The sequence below is a fragment of the Pelobates fuscus genome, chromosome 5, assembly GCF_036172605.1.
Source record: "Pelobates fuscus isolate aPelFus1 chromosome 5, aPelFus1.pri, whole genome shotgun sequence".
In the NCBI taxonomy this organism is placed as follows: domain Eukaryota; kingdom Metazoa; phylum Chordata; class Amphibia; order Anura; family Pelobatidae; genus Pelobates; species Pelobates fuscus.
Window position 1 is genome coordinate 338617617 of NC_086321.1, and position 24752 is coordinate 338642368.

At 43.6% G+C, this 24752-nt stretch overlaps 1 protein-coding gene across 1 annotated transcript in view; it reads left to right on the forward strand.

Moving 5' to 3' along the window:
* Positions 1 to 930: 930 nt before the first annotated feature.
* The window catches only part of TRPC4AP (transient receptor potential cation channel subfamily C member 4 associated protein), a 47160-nt gene continuing 23338 nt past the window's right edge, over positions 931 to 24752 (forward strand). The window contains exons 1-4 of the mRNA XM_063455773.1: positions 931 to 1195; positions 17383 to 17511; positions 17676 to 17792; positions 18416 to 18473. Of these exons, the coding sequence (XP_063311843.1) occupies positions 1079 to 1195; positions 17383 to 17511; positions 17676 to 17792; positions 18416 to 18473 (421 nt within the window). The 5' untranslated portion in view covers positions 931 to 1078. The remainder of the gene's footprint in view (positions 1196 to 17382; positions 17512 to 17675; positions 17793 to 18415; positions 18474 to 24752) is intronic.

Below are 24752 nucleotides of genomic sequence, written 5' to 3' on the forward strand. Positions count from 1 at the left end.
GGACCCCAAAAGAGACATTGTCCCCCTCCCACCCCCCAATCCCCGGTTACTAAAGGGGTGAAAACCCCTTCAGTAACTTACCTGAGGCAGCGGCGCTGTCCCTCGCCGCTGTCTCCTCCTCCTGTCCATTGCGTCAGCCGGTGGGCGAGACTGATCCCGCCCACCGGCCGAGGAGACCTAATGCGCATGCGCGCCAATGCCACGCATGCGCATTACATCTCCCCATAGGAAAGCATTGAAAAATCATTTCAATGCTTTCCTATGGGGTTTTGAGCGACGCTGGAGGACCTCACACAGCGTGAAGACGTCCAGCGACGTGCTATGGACCAGGAAGTGACCTCTAGTGGCTGTCAAGTAGACAGCCACTAGAGGTGGAGTTAACCCTGCAAGGTAATTATTGCAGTTTATGAAAAGTGGGAGTAGTGGGAGTTGGCACCCAGACCACTCCAATGAGCAGAAGTGGTCTGGGCGCCTGGAGTGTCCCTTTAAGGGGTTAAGCACAGCCATACGCACCGCTGTGGTGAAACCGATTTATATTGCCACGCCGGCGTGCACGAAATGCACAGTAAATGTACAGTAAAAATAATTCCCAAAATTTAGGGTTTTTAAAAAAAAAAAAAAATTCATAATAAAAGGAAAAATAAATAAATAAATGTCACACCCATTAGCTAACCCTTGTGTAAGCATTCAGCTGTATAAATATTTCCCCCTAAATTCCAGGTTGTCAGACTATTCCTGGTATCGCCAGCACTGGGTATCAGCACAGCATCCTAACACACCTCCTCTCTCACTGCTCTGGCACTGACTCTTTACCCATGATGCTTGGCGGCAGGCACAGAACGCAGGCTCTGGAATACCACACTTTCCCGTCATGCACTGCAAACGTGCTCCAACCCAACCCCCCTCCCTCTCGCCTTCCAGTTCCCTATATGCCCTGCCGTGCAGCCACTTCCGGGGACTGCATTTCCCGGCCTGCCCCGCGGGCTCTATACGTTGAGTTAATCGGGGCGGCCGTCTGGTGGCGCTGTACTCGGTGTCCGTCTGCCTGGCTGCTGTTTCCCGGTTGCTTGGTGGTGCCATGGCCGCCGGGGTTGCGTTTCCCAAGCTGGGGTCCGGTTGCCGCCGGCCGGAGAACATGGTGACGCGGGTTCGGCGGGGGCAGCTGACGGGGTGCGGCCTCACCCGAGGGTCCCAGGTAGGGCAGGCCTGTGCTGGAGTCAATAGTAGGCCTGGGGGGGCAATATCATCAATGACACATTATTATCATTATTATCATCAACGACACATTATTATCATCAGTGACACCTTATTATCATTATTATCAATGACACACTGTGACAGTTTACATAGAGCCAAGCTTTACATTATTGTTATTATTGTTGTTCTTAGTGTTATATCTTCAATGACACATTATTATTATCATTATTATTAATAGTGGTGTATCATCAATGACACACTGTGTACATAGAGCCAAGCTTTACATCACTCAGTCATTATTATCATCATTGCCATTTATATAGCGCCAACAGATTCCGTAGCGCTTTACAATATTATTAGAGGGTCTGTCAATAAGCAGGGACCTACCTGACACACTCAGCAGGTAAGTAGTCACTTCATGTACCTGTCCCCAAGCAGCCTTCCTGATGGGATGACTTGTTGAGGGTGAGGGGGGGTTGCTGTCACATCCAGCATTTCTAGAGAGCACCCACAAACATCATGTTGATGGGAGTCACAGGAAAAGCGTTGCCCTGTAGTATGTAGAGGTTATAATATTATTATTATTATTGCCATTTATATATTTACATTGCAGGGTTAACTCCTCCTCTAGTGGCTGTCTACTAGACAGCTATTAGAGGGCACTTCCCAGTTTATAGCACAGGTTTTCTGTGCTATAGCGTCACTGGACGTCCTCACGCTATGTGAGGACCTCCAGCGTCTCTGAAATCCCCATAGGAAAGCATTGAAAGCATCTTTCAATGCTTTCCTATGGGGAGGTCTAATGCGCGTGTGCAGGGGTTGCCGCACATGTGCATTAGGTCTCCCTGGCCGTGCATGTGCAATAGGTCTCCCCCGCTGGATGATGTGGGCAGACCCTGATCCAGCGCCGAGGGACATCAACGCTGGATAAAGGTAAGTCACTAAAGGGGTTTTAACCCCTTCAGCTACTTGGGGTGGGAGGGAGAGGGGACCTGCAGTGCCAGGAAAACAGATTGTTGAGGGGAGTGGCTTGTGGGTGATGAGGAGGTATCTTTTTGTTTTGTCAAAACGACTTTAGAAATAACCAGTGGTATACTGAGTTATAGTGGTTATAGTGGTTATGGTGCTTAATGTGCAGTGCATGGATTCTAAACATAGCTTTTTTTTTTTTTTTTTTATGTGATTTCCCTGAAGATATTGTGGGAGTTATGCATAAAAAGTGTTGTATTCTAAAGTAATATCAGTTGAGTAGTCACCATGGAAACCATTGGAAACAGCATACACATTCGATTGGAAACACATCTTTGCACCACCCTTCAAAATCACTTTTTTACATAACCCACTGTATATCTAGTTGGCCTTATTTATGGTCCACTTCCTTTTTAAAAGACCACTTAAAGGCACACTCCAGTACACAAAACAACTTAATCTAAATGTTATATGGTGTCAGGAAGCTCCTAGAGGCACTCTTACCTCCAGGGGTTAATTTTTTTTAAAAAACAGTTTAACCCCAAAGTAGCCTCCAGCAGCGATGTCCACTGAAGGGGCCTCATGACACCATAACAACTTCATTTAGATTAAGTTGTTTTGGTCCCTGGAGGTGACACGCTTTGTGGGCAGGGGCCCTTTAGTTTAAACCCTGCAATGTAAAACATTGCAATTTTGGAGAAACTGCAATGCCACACCTGCGAGAAATAAGTCAGATTTAATTCTCAAACAAATGCTGCCCCTCGAGAGCACCTCAGCTGGAAAGGCAGAGCAACAGCTTAGGGGACACATCTAGCGTATCCTGTAAATCATTAGATTCTTTTCAATTATCCAGCCACCGTCTTGCTAACCATGGCATTCAGACCTGCCAGTAGCTGGAAAATATATATTTTTTCCTTGCACACCCATGCTGTCCACAATAACACCCCCTGTTCTTTAAGAATCTTTATGCCTTTGATGCTGATTAAATTATGGAGATTAGTGTGTTTCCAGATATTGAATCTATGCTGTCCAGGTGTATATTGGGCACTGCCTCATCTGCAGAGCAAGATAATGATTCTCCCTTTTTAGAATATAATCCTAAGTGGTCCTAAAGTTCAGTTAAAGACTGACTGACTGTAAGACCCATTCTGGTAGACCTGCAATAATGTCCTTTCTCTCAGTGTTGGACATAAGAAATAACATCACTGTGGTGGTCCACTAACTTTAAAAGGAAAGATTAATAATGGGTAATTGCAAACTATAAGCACCCAGACCACTTCACCTCATTGACGTGGTCTGGGTAAGGTGCACTGTCAAGTTTCTAAGAGTTTACATTGCAGGGCTGAGTCCACCTTTAGTGGCTGTCTTCCAGACAACCAATAGAGTCGCTTCCTAGCAGAATTTATTTCCGTGAAACAACATTTAACATCCTATTGGACATGCTTTGCATGAGGATGTCTAACTTCTTAAAATCACCATAGGAAAGCATTGATTCTGTGCCTCTCTATGTCTTCTGTTGCATAAACTTTTAGCAAAGCATAATGTTTTTTGTTTTTTTTTTAATTTATATACACACACTAATTTCTACAGATAGTAAACATATTGTAGTACTTAGGAGTAGGTGTGCTCCTGTGTGTAGAGTTAGTGTTTGTATATAATTTTAGCATTTTAATACAGGGATGTGTTTGTATTTTTATGCGTGCAGAGGTGTGTAGTATTGGTGTTTTGTATATCATTTTGCAGTTAGAGTTCAGGGGTCTCTTTTTATGTCATGTTTGTGTTTGCAGAAGTGTGTGATGTGTTGGTGTTTGATTGCTGGGATGTCTGTACACATACATACTTACACATTAAGATGCAAACACAACGACACAGTCATATACACACAAACACAGATACACACACCTTGACACACAGATACACTGGCACATACAAACACACACACCTTGACACAAACCTGCACATACAAAGATACATACAGATGTGCGCTCGCGCACAGATACACATACTGATAGATGCACACACTGACACATGTTTATTTGTGCTGTGCACTTAAATTTTTTCTTCATGAGGGTGCCTTCCTTCAGTGCTGCTATCTGTGTATGGTGTGCCAGATTGGCAACTGCTCACTCCCCACTGCTCCCTCTCTGCCTGGGAGTAAGTGCTGTCACTTCCTCCCAGCATCCCATAAAACAGGGGTCTGGTCGCAGCCTTAGACGGCCGCGGCGCCTGATCATACTCCTGTTTAGCTATACCCATCGGGTGGCCCTAAGTGCTTGGGCCACCCAACGGGGAAAATGCCTCAGAACCCCAATTTTGTTCTCGCGGAACCCTATGGTTCCGCAGAACACCAATTGGGAAACGATGCCCTATCTGCATGATGTCAGATGTCACAGGAGGAGGTGACCTTACTAGCACTGAGGAAGCCTCAGCAATTGAACTAAGGCAAGTAAAAAGTTGTTTTTTTTTAGCCCTTTTAATCACAAGGTGGAAGAGGGACCCACAGAAGTAGGGAATGGAACACTATAGTGTTAGGAATACGTGTTTGTATTCCTAATGATATAGTGTTCCTTTAACTGTTGGCCACTGTTGTAGAGCATTTTGCTTGGATTTCATCAGATGGTATAGAACACCACTATCTCTTAAAGGAGCACTATAGTGTTTAAAAATAATTGTATGTACATTGTACATCTTTGTATTCCAAAGAACATAACATTGTGTAAATAGTGTATTATTCAGCTACTTTCATGATGGCATGTGTGGTAAAAGTGTGTATGTAGAGTTTCATTTTTTTTTTTTTTTTTAATTCTTTATTTTTGTTGTGCATGCATATAACACGGGCAGGTAAGAGGTGCCCCAAGAGCATTCCTCTAGCTTATCCACTTCCAAAACGAGGAGCACAAAGAAAGCAAGCACATTTTAAAGTATTAGCAGTAATAAGTTGAAACAGTCGCTTTTGCGTGTAGCGGTATGATTAGTTAGACAGGCTAGATCTGTGCTTCGGCTATGCTCGTGGTAGCAAGAACATCATCTTTATAACTAGTAAAATTAAAATTACAGCGAGGAGCACAAATAAAGCAAGCACATTTTAAAGTATTAATAATAATAAGTTGAAATAGTCGCTTTTGCGTGTAGTGGTATGATTAGTTAGGCTAGATCTGTGCTTCAACTATGCTCGTGGTAGCGAGAGCGTCATCTTTATAACAAGTAAAATTAAAATTGCAGCGAGGAGCACAAATAAAGCAAGCACATTTTAAAGTATTAACAATAATAAGTTGAAATAGTCGCTTTTGCGTGTAGTGGTATGATTAGTTAGGCTAGATCTGTGCTTCAGCTATGCTCGTGGTAGCGAGAGCATCATCTTGATAACAAGTAAAATTAAAATTACAGCGAGGAGCACAAATAAAGCAAGCACATTTTAAAGTATTAACAATAATAAGTGGAAATAGTCGCTTTTGCGTGTAGCGGTATGATTAATTAGACAGGCTAGATCTGTGCTTCGGCTATGCTCGCGGTAGCAAGAACTTCATCTTTATAACGAGTAAAATCAAAATTACAGTGAGGAGCACAAATAAAGCAAGCACATTTTAAAGTATTAACAATAATAGGTTGAAATAGTCGCTTTTGTGTGTAGCGGTATGATTAGGTAGGTTAGATCTGTGCTTCGGCTATGCTCGTGGTAGCAAGAACATCATCTTTATAACAATTAAAATTACAAAGTGATTGCCTACGCCTAGTCTTAAATCAACAGAAAAATTCAACGGCAAGCTGTCTAAATCGATAGGAGAGATCAGTGTCTGCAGAGTGGCGGTGACTAAGCCCCCTATTTTCTTCTAAAGGTTAAAAATGGAGTGAGGATGGTTTTGTTTTAAATGGGATTCCAAGGTCCCTTAGTGGGGGATGTTATGGCTGATGGGGGCTTGCGCAGGAAGATACCTGCTTGTGTGCGATAGTGGTGTGGGTGCTTGATGGGTTAATGACATGGAAAACAGTAGTGAGCTACGTCCGCCTATTGAGTTCTAACTTATAGAAACATATTTGAAAAATAACAATAACATGCAAACCATGATAAACCTTGTGTATGTCAGTTGAGTGCTATGTTAGGCTCATGCCTCTGGGTGTTAGGCAGGTTGACTGCTCAGGGAAAGGGCTTTTCTGGCATGTGCACTGTAAGTCAATCACCAACGCGCTGTTAACAGTGCATAAAACATTAGATGAGCAGGTGGCATACAAGCATACAAGAATCCGTTGCATAAGGCCCTCTAGCCTAGGTATTGGCGCCATTATCAGGGGTGCTAGATTGTTACATTACAGGCTAAACTAAGTTGCTAGTAAACATAGCATGAAAAAGTAATCCGTAAATGTCCCCGTGAGTCCAGTGTCTGAGGCAAAGACAAATGAGGTACCCTTTCGGGAAAACAAAATAATCCATGAACATTAATAGCGGTACATCTTAACAGAAACCTGACGGGAGTTCCCAGCCAGGCTAGGGTAGCCTGGGGACCTCAGGCTTCGAAATGACCCCCTGCACGATATTTCTCACTGTGTGGCCGGTTGTGTGGTCGCCAGTCCCTGATTATGTGGTAGCTGCAACGTATGGGTCGGGTGTTAGTCCTTGCGGCACGAATGGGATAGTTCTCGCCGGGTCCCAGGAGTGTGTGGATGAGGTGGTGCTGTGCTGGCCCGTCTGGGTGAGGGAGTCCGGAGGGAGGCCCAAAGTCTGTAGCAATTGTGCCGCGTCGGCGGGGTCCTGTATCTTGTGGTATTCCATTCCTTGGCGGACCGCCAGCGTGTGTGAAGGCCGCCAGTGGTATTGGAAGCCATGTTTTCGGAGCAGTGCGGTAAGCGGTCGGAATGAGCGCCGCCATGCCAGGGTCATATTCGAGAGATCCGCATAGAAGCTTAGTGTCATGTCTTCGAATCGGAGAGGTGGTTTACCCCTTAGGGCTTGGAGGACTGTCATTTTATCTTGGAGGGTGTGAAAAACAACGATTAAGTCCCTGGTAGCCATAGTCGGTGCGCTAGGCGGCTTAGGAACTCTGAAGGTGCGGTCAGGGCTGATGCCTTTAACTTGTGAGTTTGGCAGAATGGCTACCAGGAGCCGTCCAACTACCTGTGGAAGCTCTGCATCCGGTATGGCGTCTGTAACCCCTCGAATCTTCAGGTTGGTTCTCCGCCTGGCGTCTTCATAGTCTGCGAGGCGGTGTTCGTGGTAACGCTGATGTGTTTGCAGGTCGCTCACTGCCCGCTGAAGCTCACCAATCTCTCTGGTGTGGGTCGAGGAGGCTCTTTCAAGGGTGCCTATGCGAGTCGTCAGGCCCTTCAGATCTCCCCGTACCGTTGTTATGTCTTTTTGCAAGGTCGTTTGGAGGTCGGTAAGTAATTGTTTTAGGACCGCTGTAGTTACCGGAGCTGAGTCCGGGTTAGGTTTATGCTGTTGCGGGGGTTGTCCCGTTGTAGGGGTCGGTGGGTATTCATCTTCAGAAAGGCCATCGGAAAAGTCGGAGCAGCCTCCGTGGAGCGCCGCCATGTTGGATCCGCCTGGGCCTCTCGCCTGTCTCCACATGTCCCCGATGGTGAGCCCTGGGGTGGGGTTTTCCGCGTATATTTTCTTCGTTTTTCGCCCCATGGTGTTGGGAGCGGTTAGGGGGACTTGTTGTGTATTTGGGGGTCTATTCTCGGGTGTTATCCCCCAGATTTCTTCGTTCGTGACCCGGAGCTCTCGTTTATTGCGGCCGCTTGCTCCTGCAGTCAGGCTCCGCCCTCCTTCATTTATTTATTTTAACTTAATTTTTTGTATAAATATTTTTACGTTTTAGATCTTTTTTTGTTTGTTTTGTTCTAAAATATAAAATTGTCAATAATAAAGCTAAATATTTTAAAGATGCAGTTAACCTCAGCAATTATCTCCATGGTTATATGAATCACAGAATAATGTTGGAGAACATAGAATGGGACATAGCTAGTCACTATGTAGCATTTGTGGTTAAGCTTGGGCAAATTTTGTGCAGCTTGCAACCAACTTGTGTCTATAATTATCCCATCTGCTATAGATATATATTTTTTATTTCATTTTGATCATGTTGATCATACCTTTTATGGAAAAACTCTAGTGTAAGTTCTTAACATTTGATATTCTTGTAATTCTACATTAGTTAAAACTATTAAATAACCCTCCTATCATAGTGTCACTATTACAGGACACTAACAATAACCTTTTTAGAGTTATTTTGGAAAACATATTGATGAAAGGAAAAGTGACTCTCCCTTTCCTAAATGTAATTTCAAAGCTCTTTATTTATTTATGGGGTTTTTTTTTTCATACATTTTTTTTTCTACCTTCATCCTCACAGAATGTTTTTTGCAAAGTGACGAAGAACCCAGTCTGTTAGAATGCATACACACACTTCTTACAGTGTTATTATCCATGGGCATTGTAAAATGTCAGGAAAGGGTTCTTTTTATGTCTGTCGTACTTTAACAGTGTCAAAGAGGGTGTAGTGTAATGGCATACTCTATCCAAATGAACATGTGGTCATTTTAACTGACAGAGATATGAGGGTGTGTCTGAACTATTGATTGTCCGATACAATAACAGATTTATTGCAATAATAAAACACACAGAGTAGTTTGAGGTCACGACTAAGATCAGTATCCCGTTTAAGGGATCAGTCTCCAGTTTTAATTTAATAAAGTTGGATTGGTTGAGAGTCTGTCTGTTGTTTTCTGTGGCATTTAGGATTTTGAATTGCAGATTGAGATCGCATTAATCATAAAATATAGCTTGATGGTTTTATAATAAAAATATACTTCAATGCCTTCGTAATAGAGAGATAAATAAATGCAGCGGCTTCACAAGGTTTGCTCACATCATTTTTTAATCCCGTGATGCATAGCCTGCTGCTGCTAAATACTTGTTTGGTAGGCTAGCAGAGATATTTACAAATGTGAAAACACTGGAAATGTAAATTGTGTTTTGTGTACATTATGAAATTCACTATGAGTTTCCTCCTGCGAGTCTTACTTTACTGAAATAACCTTTCCTAAATATTGCCAGATTCATTTTATGTGATTTTGGAGCTTACAGTTGCACATATTGGTTGGGAAACCTCTATAACCAATCCAGCAGGAATCAGGATCCCCTCTGACAATGACCTGTTTACTGATGTCTAAAGGGGCATGACTCCCCTTCATATCTTGGAAACATATCTGCTCTTTTTATACGTCCGCGAACCAGTCAGAGATGGTGGACAGCACATGTGTTAACAACAGACTCCTGTATCACTCTCTGTTATCCTCCCTCTCATTGGTAATAATTTATAGACTTTTTGTGTTGCAGCCCTGTTTTTTTTACATAATACAGATTAAAGGGAATCTCCAGTGCCAGGAAAACAATCAGTTTTCCTGGCACTGCAGGTTCCCTCTCCCTCCCACCCCCCAATCCCCGGTTACTGAAGGGGTGAAAACCCCTTCAGTCACTTACCTAAGGCAGTGACGATGTCCTTCGTCGCTGTCTCCTCTTCCGCGCCGCTCCTCCTACTGACTCCGTCGGCCAGTGGGCGAGACTGATCCCGCCCACCGGCCGGGGAGACCTAATGCACATGCGTGGCAATGCCGCGCATTCGCATTAGCGCTCCCCATAGGAAAGCATTGAAAAAGATTTTCAGTGCTTTCCTATGGGGAAATGAGCGACGCTGGAGGTCCTCACACAGCGTGTAATCTGTGCTATAATCCAGGAAGTTCCCTCTAGTGGCTGTCTAGTAGACAGCCACTAGAGGTAGAGTTAACCCTGCAAGGTAATTATTGCAGTTTATAGAAAACTGCAATAATTACACTTGCAGGGTTAGGAGTAGTGGGAGTTGGCACCCAGACCACTCCAATGGGCAGAAGTGGTCTGGGTGCCTGGAGTGTCCCTTTAAGGAACAGCGCACTCATAAAATACATTTCTAAATTAATAAAGGCTGCTTAAAATCGTCTATCCTAGCAAACTAATATGAGGATTCAGTTGCGCCATATTGTGTTAAGCCCACCTCTACTTTACAGTACCCTAATATCGGTGGGTCCTACAGTAATTTCAATGTGGGAGACATTAAATAATGTTGGTGCTAATTAAGCTGAAGTATATTTAAATAATGTTTGTAAGAAGAATATATATATATATATATATATATATATATATATATATATATATATATAATATTATATTGCAAAATTTATGTGATAAATGCAATAAAAAAAATTCAGCGTCAAAACTAAACAATTAAAGTGATAGTGCTTTTATGTATATACTCACAATGCAAATTATATATATCATATATCTGCTCAATGAAAATTGTAATTGAAGTGACATTACTATTACAGCCCGGTTTTATGACATGATCGTGAACCACCAGGATTCTTTTCTGTAAATCTCCTGTTTTCACTTCATCATGACTCATTGTTTAATAAAGAACCACAAGTTTGTGTGACCAAATGGGATCATTGTTTAACCAGAAAGTGGGCTATTTAGAAACCGCATTTCTGAAACAATGACTTCACCTACTGTCAGCATATTTCACTAATGTCCCTCCATTAGTGATCACAGCTGCTTAGCTGCAGATTTACTTAGGGATATGTCTATATTTATATATAAATTAATCAATAATATCCAAGCATTACTCTCTGCTGAAATCATCTGATATTTAGTTTGGTGCAGCTGAATTTACAAGTAGTATTTATTCTTAATAGGGTAACAATATAAATGGATGATGTCACAATGCTGTGAAGTAAAATGTTTGTGGTTGTAGGCACAGCCCTTCCTGCTCTCTGCCCGTGACCGTGTTGTTTCTCATTATCATGCTTTTTGAGGCCAAGGAGTGAAACTACGGTACCTTGAGAAGGAAAGTTTCACTTTAGATTTTTACTTTTAGTCTGTCTTGCACTTTGTACTGTAGTTTAAACTATGATAACCTCTAAAGCAGACTTGTCACTTTTTTTTTTTTTTTTACTTTTCACTTCATGAAAGATAGTAAAATAAAAGGCAATTTAAAGGAACAATATAGGGTTAGGAACACAAACATGTATAAAAAATGTGTTAAAAAAAAAAAAATCTTATTCCAGTCTGCTGCTGCTGGCTCTGCCCCTGATCTGCCTGCTTGGCTGATATCGTCAGATGTGTTGATCTGAGCCAATTACAATGCTTTCCCATACGAAAGCATTGGATTGGCTGATATTGTCAAGGAGGCAGTTCAGGAGCAGTGACAGCACAAGCCAAACACAGTCCTGGCCAATCTTGAATTGAATCCATGCATCTCTATGAGTAAAGTTCAGTGGCACTGAATGTCAGTGCTGCACTGCCCCCAGGTAGTACCTCTGGTAGCCATCTGAGGAATGGCCAGTGGAAGTATCCCTAATCTGTAATGTAAACACTGCTGTTTTTCTGAAAAAAGTGTTTACTGCAAAAAGTAGTAGACTGAGTATACTCGCCAGGACAAATACAATAGGCTGTAGTTGTTCTGGTGACTATAATATAAGATCTATTGCCATTGATTCTTTTCACAGCCTCTGTAATTCTTATTTGCTTTATTGTATTCTTGTACATGCTGCATGGAAAATCACTCGAGGTATCTGGTAGTGGTTGGATTTTTTTTCCAATATATTTTAAAATGAGCACATTATTTCTGGGTCAAGTGAAACATATCCTATTTCTCGTTTCAGTCTTTATGAATACTGTGTACATAGTCATAAACATGAATACTGTTTTTTCCCGTTTTGTTTAGTGTTTTTTTTTTTTTTTGCTGGAAGAACTATCACTGTGCATCCTGCATTAATGTATGCCCTAGGCACAAGTGAAACAGGTCTGCATGGGTTTCCATGTAGGGGTCTATCCAAGCTGAATGCTTAAAGGAACACTGTAGACACCATCAAAATTTTAACGTATTGAAGTGATTATGGTATACAAACAGAATATGTGAACACAACCCCCAGTGAAAAAAGTGTATAAACTTAAAACAAACCGGAACTTCCCTGTAATATGTGAAGTATCTAGATAGGTCCCCAAAGACTTCCTCCTGTCTTCAGCAAATGTATATAGATAAAATAGGGGATAATCTGCTAAATACAGATAAAATGGAAAAACATAGCATTTAACTGTGTGAAGGTGAGTGACACTCAGTGAATTACAATTGGCCACTCACAAATTTTCAGATGGAAAACAGCCTTAAATGAAATCCTTTCTTCAATGGTCACTGTACTTTCCCATCTTCACACTCCCATCATAGGGTTGGAATATGTAGATACAAGTATAAAACAAATCACCACTGGGCGTCCAACGCGTTTCGGCCTAAAACCGGACTTCCTCAGGGACTTGTTGTCATTGATGTACCAAGTCCCTGAGGAAGTCCAGTTTTAGGACGCCCAGTGGTGATTTGTTTTACATCTGAGTGTCCAATTGTAATTCACGGAGTGTCACTCACCTTCACACAGTTAAACGCTATGTTTTTCCATTTTATCTGTATTTAGCAGATTATCCCCTATTTTATCTATATGAAGTGATTATGGTGCCTGAAGTCTGTGGGCGCCAGTTCCCGCATTACTACTAAACGGTTTACTCAGATTTTAGCAGAGATTCTCAGTTCCTGGAGTGAGCCTGGAGCTATGCTTCCGCCTCGCAACATACCAATTAATTTCAAGTATTGGGAAAGTGATTCCCTGAAATAGATACATATCCACAATAGATTACAGCTGCCTCTGGGGTTATCTGGTAAGATACACATAAAATGGTGCAATTTGTATGATTTTCGAACCCTGAAAAACAGATGCATTTAAAATTCCTATTTACATAACTGGAAAATTTCAGTTCTAATAGGTGAATTTAGAGTGCTAATTATCATTGTTTTTTTGTGATGTCAGCATGTTAGCCTAACATACAGGATTAAAGTGAAACTGTCACTATATTTGTAGTCTCATGCTCAGAATAAAATAATCAGAGGAACTACAGAACATGCACTGTAGCTCCTGTGAATGAGAACCTCTTTAAGCAGGGTTCTCCTGCTCTTGCCTGTGTGTTCCTGTGTGTTCTAGAAATAGTCCTGTATACTGATAACGGATTGGTGAAGAATGAACATCGTTTCATTCTGATTTTACATTTCTGCTAACTCAAAATATGGCTAAAAATAAATGAATTAATACACAAACATGCCCAAAGACCCTGAAGCCGCAAAGCAAAGACAGGCTACTTCCTAATCACCAGAAAAAGGCTCAACTATCAGGATCCTTTCATTCTGGTCTAAGTGTTCTGATCTTGTCCCAAAAATCCAAAGCAGCAGAAATTCATGGAATCAGTAGTTTATCCCTTAGTTGTACACACAAGTAAAGGAAACAGACGCGTAAAGGAACACTGTAGTATTAGGAGTACAAAGCTGTAACACCAGTGTCCTTCTGCATTCACCCCAACCATTACAATCAAATAAAGTGTTAACCTCAACTTGCCTAACTTACCATAATCTAGTGCAAAGGGCCATTGGCGCTGGCACTGTCTCTCCCAACCTCAACGCAGAGGGAGTACCTAATGCGCATGCACCTCGAGTGCATTAGGCCTTCCTTATAGAAAAGCATTGAATACATGCATTCCAATGGGGAATTTGAAGATGCCGGATGTCCTCATTCACAGCGTGAAAACATTCAGGATAGTTTCACGGAGTCAAACGCTGGTGGCTGTCTGAGTGCCTGTAGTGTCCTTTTTTAGTTGTAAAATTTCTCTTTGGCTGTGTCAGAGCCAGGAAGGCTGGCTTACAGTTGTATCAATGTTTAGAAATTGCTGTAATGTCTCTGCAAATTTGTTATGGTGCTTAGACAGAGACTTTAATTCTCTTTAAATAGCACAAAGTAATGCTACGTAGAACTGTTGCACTTAAAGAAGCACTATAGGGTCAGGTACACAAACCTGTATTCCTGACCCTATAGTGTTAAAACCACTATCTAGCCCCCTTGGCCTCCCTAAAGATAGTAAAATCTTACTTATATTCCAGTTTGAAGCTGCTGTCTCTGCCTGTGAACTTCCTCGGACATCATCAGAAGTCTTGGCCTGATCCAATCACAGTGCTTCCCCATAGGATTGGCTGAGACTGACAAAGAGTCAGATCAGAGGAGTCAGCACAATTCAAACACAGCCATGACCAATCAGCATCTCCTCATAGAGATGAATTGAATCAATGCATCTCTATGAGGAATGTTCAGTGTCTGCATGCAGAGGGAGGAGATTTTTTTTTTTTTTTTTTAATTCTTTATTTTTGAAGTGCATATAGATAAAGCAGTTACAAATGCGTTCGTCATGCCCCAAGAGCATAGATTCACGCTTTAACAATGAACAACAAAGTAACAGGACATGGCGTGGCAGTATAATGCACATTTTTTTTTTGATTGCTATATAAACCAATTTTGGATACTTGTTGTTGTAAATAATGTAGTAAACATGCAAAAAACTTTGTGGTATGTCGGTTGGTTAAGTAACGTTAATGAAAATGTGGTAGTACTGCTCAATTTTGAACGATAATCAGACAATAAGGTTTCATATACAGTGTGTATGCAGTTATGCACTCTATTAAAAGTAGAGACAAGTGTGAAACAAGTTGAACAATATTAACGTCGCTAGATGGGCAATATTAAAAAACTAGATGGGCAATATTAAAAAACAATATTAACGTCGCTTGGTAGTGCTGTAAATTAAATTAACATGCTTAAGTGATGTAAAACAGAGCAGGCTTCAGCAGGACAGTTATATGTTATAGTAGGAGAACCATTATACATATACAAAACACAGCGCGACCTCGTTTCACTTCTACACATAAACTGAAGATGCTGTGACAAGAGCTAATTAAGCTTAGAGCAAAGAACCACTGGGTAAATGCACTGGGGTATAGTAATGTATGGCAGTGGGCCATATTCTTCATGGAGTTGCAAAAGGGATGGATGGCTCTATGCTGGGGTAAAGAATAGGAAAAAGTCAGCGTTAACCCCTTCAGACCCGTGCTAGCACCCAGTTGTGTATAAAGTGATTCAGCCAATGCCTAGTGTTGGAAAGTCCCGGTCAGTATCAACATGAGTCCTTGCTTTAAGGCTTACGGGTGTGATGTCTCCTTGCCGGGAGTCAGCTCCGGTGGTGCCTTGAGGGAAGTGCAGTCGCTCCGACATGCATTGTGTAGCGTCGCCCGCAGGGATCCGGATCATGCTGCGCTGTGTAGTCTTGTGTGTTCTGTCTATCTTGAGGACGTCCTGCCCGGGGGTGTCCTCGGTCTGAGCGTGGAGCCTCGTATGAGCTTGGTCACGAGGCTTCCGTGTTGCCCCTATAGGTAATTTCTGTCGCGGGTGCGAGGCATGGGATTGTGGATGACCCCTCCTGAGCTGTGACACCGGTCGCTCCCGGTCTCCAGCTGGGTCCATTCTTCGAGAGAAGTGTGGCTGGGGAGACTCCCGCGTTTGCTGTGAGGCTGGGCTGGGCTTTGACACTCTGAGAGGTGTTCCTGAGTGTCGGTGGGGTCGGGCTCCGGGTAGCCGGGGGCTTCTCCGGGCTTGAGGGCGTCGGGCTGGCTTCCGCGTGGTGCAGGCCTTGCGCCTGTATGGTAGTGCCGCAGCTGTCTTTGCCGTCGGATGCACTGGTGTCGCATGAGTGGGTAGCCGGTGTGCCCGGGGTCTCAGGCGGAGCCAGAATGCTTGCCAGAATTTCTCAAAGGCCGCAGCGATGGGCTCGATCTCCCGATCACCCCCTGAGTTTGTATATGTTCGTGAGGGGAGCTGGTCATCCGCCATCTTTGGAGGCCATGCGGTTCCAGGGTTTTTGCTCCAGCTTGTTGACCCTGCCGAGGTGAGGTCTCGCTCTGTGGGGACCGGGATATCCCCCGCCGGTCCAAGGGGGGGGGGGGAACAGGGCTTTACAGATTCCTGTGGCTGCCCGGAGCCCGGGGTCGGGAGCACGGCCGCCACCCCCAACACCCTGGTCGTCGACCGTAGTAGGCCGCAGGCTGTAACGCTGTGTGTTGCCATCGGGTCACCCCCGTTCAAGCTTAGGGAGTAGTCGAGGGTGTTTAGGGTGATCCTCTGGCTGCCTAATGTCGGTTTTCTCCAGGTTTGCCTCAGTTTTCCATGTAGTTTAGGTTAATGTAGCAGGAGCTTGTTACAAACACGTCCAGCCATCTTGGCTGTCAGGCCCCGCCCCTCAGAGGGAGGAGATTTTAGGCAGCCATGACCCAGGTAGGATCTCTAACAGCTATCTGAGGAGTGGCCAGTGAAGTTCGCACTAGGCTGTAATGTAAACACTGCATTTTCTCTGAAAAGACAGTGTTTACAGCAAAAAGCCTGAAGGTAATGATTCTACTCACCAGAACAAATTCAATAAGCTGTAATTGTTCTGGTGACTAAAGTGTCCCTTTAAAGGAACACTATAGGGTCAGGAAGACAAACGTGTATACCTGACACTATAGTGTGACAAAAACACATGTAGGGTACATGCCCTGCTTTCCCCTTGCCCCCTACCCCCTTAAATTAATAAGAACCAGCGCCAAGTGGGTCAACGGCACTGGCCCTACCCTCAGTCAGCCTCCTTGGATATCACCAGAATTGATCATCTCCTCCAATCTCAGTGCTTTGCCATAGGGAAAGCATTGATTGGCTGATTTCAGGTAAGGTGGTGTGACAGAGCCACACACCTCCCTAGCCAATCAGAATCTCCTTATAGAGATGTATTGAGTCTCTGCATGGAGACACTGAACTGCAGTGCTGCACAGTATGCTGGACTGACCCAGGAAGCACCACTACTATCCGTCTGAGAAGTGGATGTTCCTAGGCTGTAATGTAAACATTTGTTACGTTGCATTCAGAGAAATGGCAGTGTTTACATCAAAAGGCCTGCAGGGCAGGCTATAGACACCAGAACAACTACATTAAATTGTAGTTGTTCTGTTGACTATAGTGTCCCTTTTAAGTTGCATATAGATCTTGTGTTAGTAATTTTTCCAAATTGCGGGTGGGTATAGATCGACAAGATTTAATTTCTCTTTGCTTGATGCTAGTCTTCTTGTTGGGATGGATTGTATGATGGATGACCTGTTTGAATACATAAGAATCAGTTTGTGTAAGCTTTAACGCAGCCTGTGTGATTCTGCTCCATTGCTCAGTGTAAACAGGCTGGTAAAGCTCAAAACTGTCCTGGATTCACTCACGCTCTCACCGTTATTCTTGTTGCAGATTGCAGAGGAGTTTCTTTTGGAAAGGGACAAGCAGGCAAAATGGAATAGCATCCCCTTCCTTCTACGCAGACTTTACTGCGATAGTCACCCCAACAGTGACTTCGCCCACTGTCACAGCATCTTAAAGGTAAAGACCCTGAGCCACTCATTCGATACTTTACATAATCGTTTTGTGTCTTTCATCTGCTCGTCAGATCTGGATACTGTACTTTAGCCAGAATTACAGTGTTTATCTGGTGTGAATTAAACTATTAACATGAAGCCCAGTAATGGAATCTTTATTCTGAGCAGGAAATCTCTCCACTTCTGTCAATGGAAGCCATGGCAATTGTGACTGATGACAAGAAAACAAGCACAGAGCTGCCATTTCCCAACACCTACACCTTTGATTTGTTTGGAGGAGTGGATGTAAGTAAACACCTGTTTTACGCCATATGCTACACTACCTCCTTTATCCTGTGCATGTTTGTAGAAAATACAGAGAGTAAATTGATTACTGCCATTAGAGTGTAGACCTCGTTATAAAACGAGGAAAGTTTTAAGAAGGTGATCCTATAAATAAAAGGTCGATATTTAGGAAGGTCTTTTTTAATTTTAATTTTATTTTTTTCAAAGTCAATATCGTTTAGAAAGTGTCATTGTAGGTAGTGGTTTTAGGGCGTAAACCAGAGTTCAGATGAAAGAAAGGATAAGGTGATGGGGGAAGAGGTGGAGGACCGGGTACAGTAATAAGTAAATGAGTGGTGTAGGTGAATTATTTTATAATTAATGGATCACTGTGCTAATTTTACAATGGCATTTGGGCCTAAACAAAAAGTTAAGAACCACTAGTTTGGATAATGTTCTGTGTTCACCAAGAAAGTCATCCCTGTAACAAGTACACAACCAGGAAACTGCCCCCTTATCAACATTCAATGCAATCACATAAATTCTATGGAACTCTGCAAACCTGACGCTTTACCGTCCGATATTACAAACCTATTGCTTATATACTTCTTTAACCCTTTATTTCTTCTTTTTTTTCTCTCTAGCTTCTTGTGGAGATCCTAATGAGGCCGAGCCTTTTTCCACAGAAAAAGAAACAAAAAAGTAAGTGGGAATATCCATTCAGATGGTGGTGTTGGTAGTTGTTTGTGGGTTTTTCTATTCTCCTCGTTCAGTCAGCATTTCAGCTTATTGGATAACATTTCAACATGACTATCCTAAGTTTCTGTTAATTAAATCTGATTTGCTGCATATGCATTTATAAAGATGTTTAATCTTTTCAATTTTATTTAAAAGCACTTGTTTTTACATATTTTTTTTTTTTTATCAAAAAACTATGCTCATCTCTGAACTTCCTTCATGAACCAGAGGCTTTAACTAAATTCGTTTTTTTATTTGTGTCAACTAAAATCTGCTGGAGATTTAGTCGACTAAAACTAGCGTAAAACAATTCAGATGACGACTAAAATTAAAATACTTTTCCCTTCAGATTAGAGGCAGTGCTTATACCACAAGGATATCCAATCTGGAGGGAAAAAACAGGTAGGCAAATCTCCAAACATTTAAACCCTCCCCTAATTACCTCCTTTCCCATAAGTAGCAGCTCCTCCTGATCATACCCAGTTCTTTGCCTGCCTCCGGCAGGGGAGGTTAGACAGGAGGTTCTCCAGGAAGCAGGTGAGAAGGGCTGAGGCTCTGGGGGCACTGCTTCCTTCATGTCCGGGTAAGTAGCCTTTAACACGCCGGACGGCGTGGTCCCTCAAGTTTTATGTTGCCGTCTAATGCCGTGCCAGGTGCCGGTCTGACGAAGGACGCAGGCGTGCGTCGGCTGGGAAGTCCTGCGGTGGAACGCACACACAGGTTGCGTTGCGTTCCACTAGGGAGTCGCGGAGCGCTATGCGCATGCGCAATGCGAACCTTGATTCAGGCGCCAAATTTGAACTGGGCGTTCTCTTTGGTTTCAGGACTTATATGAGCATTTACCAGCAGCAACCTCTGTTTGCCAGGAGCTCTCAGATCGGTTGTAAAGAGTGTTATCTCACCTGCCCTCCAACACACTCTCAGGCCATTTAAGGTAAGACTGATTAAGTTTTTAATTAAATGGGTCCTAGCCTGAATCAATAAGGAGAAAAATTTTGATTGTTTTCCCTTTTTTGTTTTCTCTTTTCAGTATGTCTAATCCGGAAAATTTGGATAAAGTTGCTGAAAAGGGGAAATGTTCATCTAAAGCCAAGCATTTAATCTGCTCTGTGTGTAGCCAACCTATGCCAGATGGTTACAAAAAGAAACTTTGCTCAGTGTGTTCTAAAGAAGCTTCAGAGGAAGCAAAAAGAACAGAAATGTCTACTTTCCTCAGCTGGTTGCAACAAAGTATGCAGCAAACATTTGTGGATATGCAGTCGGCTGCATTACAGTCAGTCCAGGCCTCGGTTGCCCAAGATTCGCAAGTTGTAAAACATGCTAAGAAAAGACTAAGATCTTGGGAAGCTTCTGATACTAGTTCAGTAACTAGTGGTTCTGAGTATGAGGAAATTTCAGATAGTGATTCTTCAGACGAGGAGTTTGCCTTCCCAGATGAAGCAATTGGGAAATTGATTAAAGAAGTGCAGTGCATTTTTGGAATTGAGGAAACAGGGAAAAAGTCCAAAGTATTTCCTTTTCTCCCACAGATTAAGGAATTGATTTTAAAAGAGTGGAAATTCCCTAGTCACAAGCCGTTTCTGTCTAGACATTTTAAAACTCCTTTTTCCTTAGCATCGGAGCAAGACTGTAAGCTGGATACGGTCCCTGTAGTGGACGTTCCTATTGCTCAAATCTCTAAGAAAACTACTTTACCGATTGGAGACACAAGCGGGCTCAAGGATGTCATGGACAAACGCATTGACTCCTCCTTAAAAAAGTTGTTCTTATCTTCTGCAGCCCAAGCTAAAGCTTTGATTACGGGGTCATCTGTTGCCAAGGCCCAAAGACTTTGGTTGGAAGAACTTGAAAAAGTTTATACGGGAGAAACTAAGGAAGACCCGGTAAAGCTATTAAAGAATATCAGGATGGCATCTGATTTTTTGGTAGATGCGTCTGCAGAAAGCCTAAAAATTTCGGCCAAGAATATAGGTACTTCAACAGTCGCCAGAAGAGCGCTTTGGCTCAAAAATTGGTCAGCAGATACAGCATCTAAGAATTCACTGTGTGACCTATCCTTTGAACCAGGAAGACTTTTTGGTTCAAAACTGGATGAATTGTTAAAACAGATGAAGGAAGGAAGGAAAGCTTTACCAGAATCATTTAAGAAGCAGTTTAGAAGACGTAAAGCGGAGTCGCTTCCCTCATTTAGAAGTTCCTTTCGTAGAAACTATTTCAGGGGTCAGCATAAAAAAACCTTTGATTATAGGAAGAAGGAAAGATTTTCTGACAGAAGAAATAAAAAGTTATGACGCCAGGCCTGTGGGTGGAAGGCTGAGTCACTTCCTAGAGCACTGGAAAGGAACAACATCAGATCGCTGGGTTCTCACAGTGATAAAACACGGATACGCTCTAGAATTATCACAAGCCCCAATGGAAATGTTTCTATGTTCCGAGGTTCATTCTCTAGAGATGGAACTCTCTCTAATGCGAGAAGTATCGACTCTATTACTGAAAAGAGTGGGGGGTGTGGCCTAACCACAGGAGCGGATAGTCGCATGGCCTCAGAGCTCCGGCCAAACGACAAGCAAAAACCCTTAAAAATCGAGGCAAAGGGCACCCAAAAAGCCCCTACTACAGATTTAATGGGCAAGAAAACGAAACGGCTCAAACCTGACCGGCCCCAACAGGGGCGAAGCATCGGGGACCTCTGGCAGCAGGCACGCGGCGCCCAGGAGGCCGCAATGGCGTCCCTTCATGGAGGCTGCTCCGACTTCTCCGACGGACTGTCGGATGAGGAGGACGAAGACCACATGATGGCAACAGTAAGGCAGCCAGCAGTGAGAACGGAGCCCCCGCACAAGACACCCGACGCCGCCCCAGTGACACTGGCAGCCATCAGGGAGATCATGGCGGACTTCCAAACGAAAATCTCGGCGGATGTGGCCTTGCTTCGAAAAGACCTGCGGGGACTGACAGGCCGTCTTGGGGAGATGGAACATACCACTCAGACCCACACAAAACAAATCACCGAACTGCAGCAAAAAGTAGAAGAGCTCACACAACAGAGCCGCAAGTATGAAAATAAATTTGATGCACTGGAAGACAAGCGAAGGCAGAAAAACCTAAAACTCAGGGGGGTAGGGATGTCGGTACCACCGGAGGAACTCCCGCATTTTGCTAGGCGCCTCCTGACAGCCATACTTACACCAAAGCAAGCCAAAGCAATGCAACTAGAGGGAATATTCCGACTCCCGATACCTGCCAAGGCACCACCCGCAGCTCCGGGAGACCTAGTGCTGCAGTTCCAAAGCCTGAAGGAAAAAGCAGCCGTGCTGGCGGCCATCAGGGGTCAAACCCCATACCACTTCGAGGGGATGGCCCTGACCTTCTTCGCTGATCTATCCGGAGGAACCCTCGCTTGGAGACGGTCTCTTCGACCCCTTACCTCTCAACTACGCGAGAAGAACATCAGCTACCGCTGGAGCCAAGCCCGGTCGCTTCTAATACCTCACGGAGAAACAGTCATCACCATCCGAGACCTGTCGGACGCAACAAATCACCTGCAGACGCTGGGGTTGCCACTGGACTTGCTACGCCCAACAAACCCTCACGGCTGGAATCCCGAGGCCACACGGGACTTTGTGCCCAGGATCAAGGCCCATACCTCTCGAGCCGAGGCCACAACCTGATCACGCAGAAGGCTAACCCAGCGAAACCGGGATGTCCCCTAACAACACTTGGCCCCAAGCACCCCTGGACTCCATCCCTTCTGCTGGGCACGGACTGATAGAGAACCCATAAACCGAAGAACACAGAGGTATAATCCTAAAGCCTCTGTCATTAGAGACAAGACAACGCTCTGGCCTACAGTGCTAGAAATTATGGTTAATCTGATAACCATACGTAAGACTCAAGGACTGATGGATTATCTTTGCTTATGTGGTTTCCCCTTTTTTTTTTTTTTTTTTTTTTTTTTTTTTTTTTTTTTTTTTGTGTACCCGTATAACCTGGCAACCTGGGCCGGACGACTACCCTAAATTTTACTGAGACGCCTGTTTTCGATTGTCATTGCAAATGTCATATGTAATCTCTGTTTACCGGGGTCTCTTTACTGTTACTACAGCTGCGCACGGTTGTTATTTCTCCCCTCCCTCCCCCCCCTTTTCTTTTTTTTTTTCCTTTTCTCTCTTTTCCCTGTCTTAAGTTATTTGTTCTACCACTGCCTCGGCTATGCAAATTAGCACTACGCTCACGACCACTCTGTAATTGCTACAGTGATTCCAAGTCCCAGCTGACTGTTAGCCATGATAATGCAACACCACATTGAGCGACCACACTTCCATACCCCATGCCGCCAATCACTCGCTTGCACGCACGACAAACTGGAGGCCGCTGCCTCCATGTGGCCACAAGGGTCCCCCTGGCACGTACACATGTATGCCACCAACAAGGTGCCACTCAATCAAATAAGCAATCATTGAGTTCTCACCTGAGACCCGCGCATAAGGCCTCACATTCTGATACGCGTCCACGAAACCAAATGGCTCAATATACTCCCTCAGTTAGCCTCACCAGACGTTTTTTGACGTGTCAGTTCGGCAGGCCCGCAAGGGCATGGACCCCAACTGTGCCCCTCTATTATACGGACCGCTAGAGCAGTACATAGGAACTGGCCATTTGATGTGACCCTTACAGCGCGCTAATAAATAGGCACGCCATCCCGCCAATCTCTTGGCACTTATGCCATACTAGTGCAGCTTCCCCTTAAAGGAAAGGCCAACCGACACTTGACTGCACTATAATCGTACTATCCACGTTGCACACAAAGCTTATTCCACACACCATGTTTTGTTTTTTCCATTGTCTAATCCTCATACATTTATAGCCAAAAAACATTGTACTATATACTCATCACTCACTTATACTACACTGTATGAACGCTGAATAACTATTTACCTGAAAAACTGTGCAAGTCCTTCTCACGCCATGCTTATGTTATATTATGTTTTTGTATTCACGCTTGGGACTGCTGTTGTGGCACTCCAAGCTCTGTTGTATTCAATTGCACGACAAAAATAAAGAATTATAAAAAAAAAAAAAAAAAAAAGAAAAGAGTGGTGGAAGAAGTTCCTATCAAGGAAAGTTTTCGGGGCACCTATTCAAGACTTTTCTTGGTTCCAAAGCCAGATGGTTCGTTCAGACCCATTTTAGATCTAAAAGCCGTAAACAGGTGGATTATCAAAAAGAAGTTCCTCATGGAAACAATAAAGTCCGCTACTCTGCTTATTCATCCAAAAAGTTGGTTTGCGTCCCTGGATTTAAAAGATGCCTATCTTCATGTGCCCATAGCAGAATCCAGCAAAAGTCTTCTAAGGTTCGCTGTGTGCTGCCGATCAGTAATCAAACATTACCAATTCAGAGCATTACCTTTCGGCCTGTCATCAGCACCCAGGGTATTCACAAAGCTGCTAGTAGTCGTTTCAGCTTTTCTAAGAGGTATGGGCATCTCTGTCATTCCATATTTGGACGACTGGCTGTTGATTGCAGAGTCCCAAGGTCAACTACAGCTAGACCTGGGGACAGCGATAGAATCGCTAGAAAAGCATGGCTGGCTAATAAATTTCAACAAATCGGAACTAGTGCCAGTTCAAAGGATCCAGTTCCTGGGTCTGATTTTGGATTCTATCGCAATGAAGATATTCCTGCCAGAAGAGAAGAAACTAAAAATCAAGCGATTAATTCGGAATCTCAGAAGAAAAATTGTGTTTTCAATCAGAGAAGCCATGGGCTTACTGGGTCTGTTTACAGCCTCAATCCCGGCAGTCGGTTGGGCAAAATCCAGAATGAGACCTCTACAAAGAAACATTCTGCAAGTCTGGAATCGACAGGAACTCTGCCTGGATGGGCTTATGAGGTTCAACAAGCTAACTTTGAGAAGTCTGCAGTGGTGGACATCTTCTCGATTCCTGCACGAGGGTCTCTCATTCCGGATGAAGTCCTTCACTATAATTACGACAGACGCCTCTGCCCTGGGCTGGGGGGCCCATCTGGGAGACATCAAGAAGCAGGGGTCCTGGCAAGAGAAGGATACGAAAAATTCCTCGAACTTCAGGGAATTAAAGGCCGTGTGGATGGCACTCTTGGCATTTCAGATGCTTATCAAAGATCGACATATTCAAATCCGCTCAGACAATCGAACGACAGTGGCATATTTGAACAGACAGGGAGGTACGAGATCAACAAAGTTAGAAAGCCTTTGTT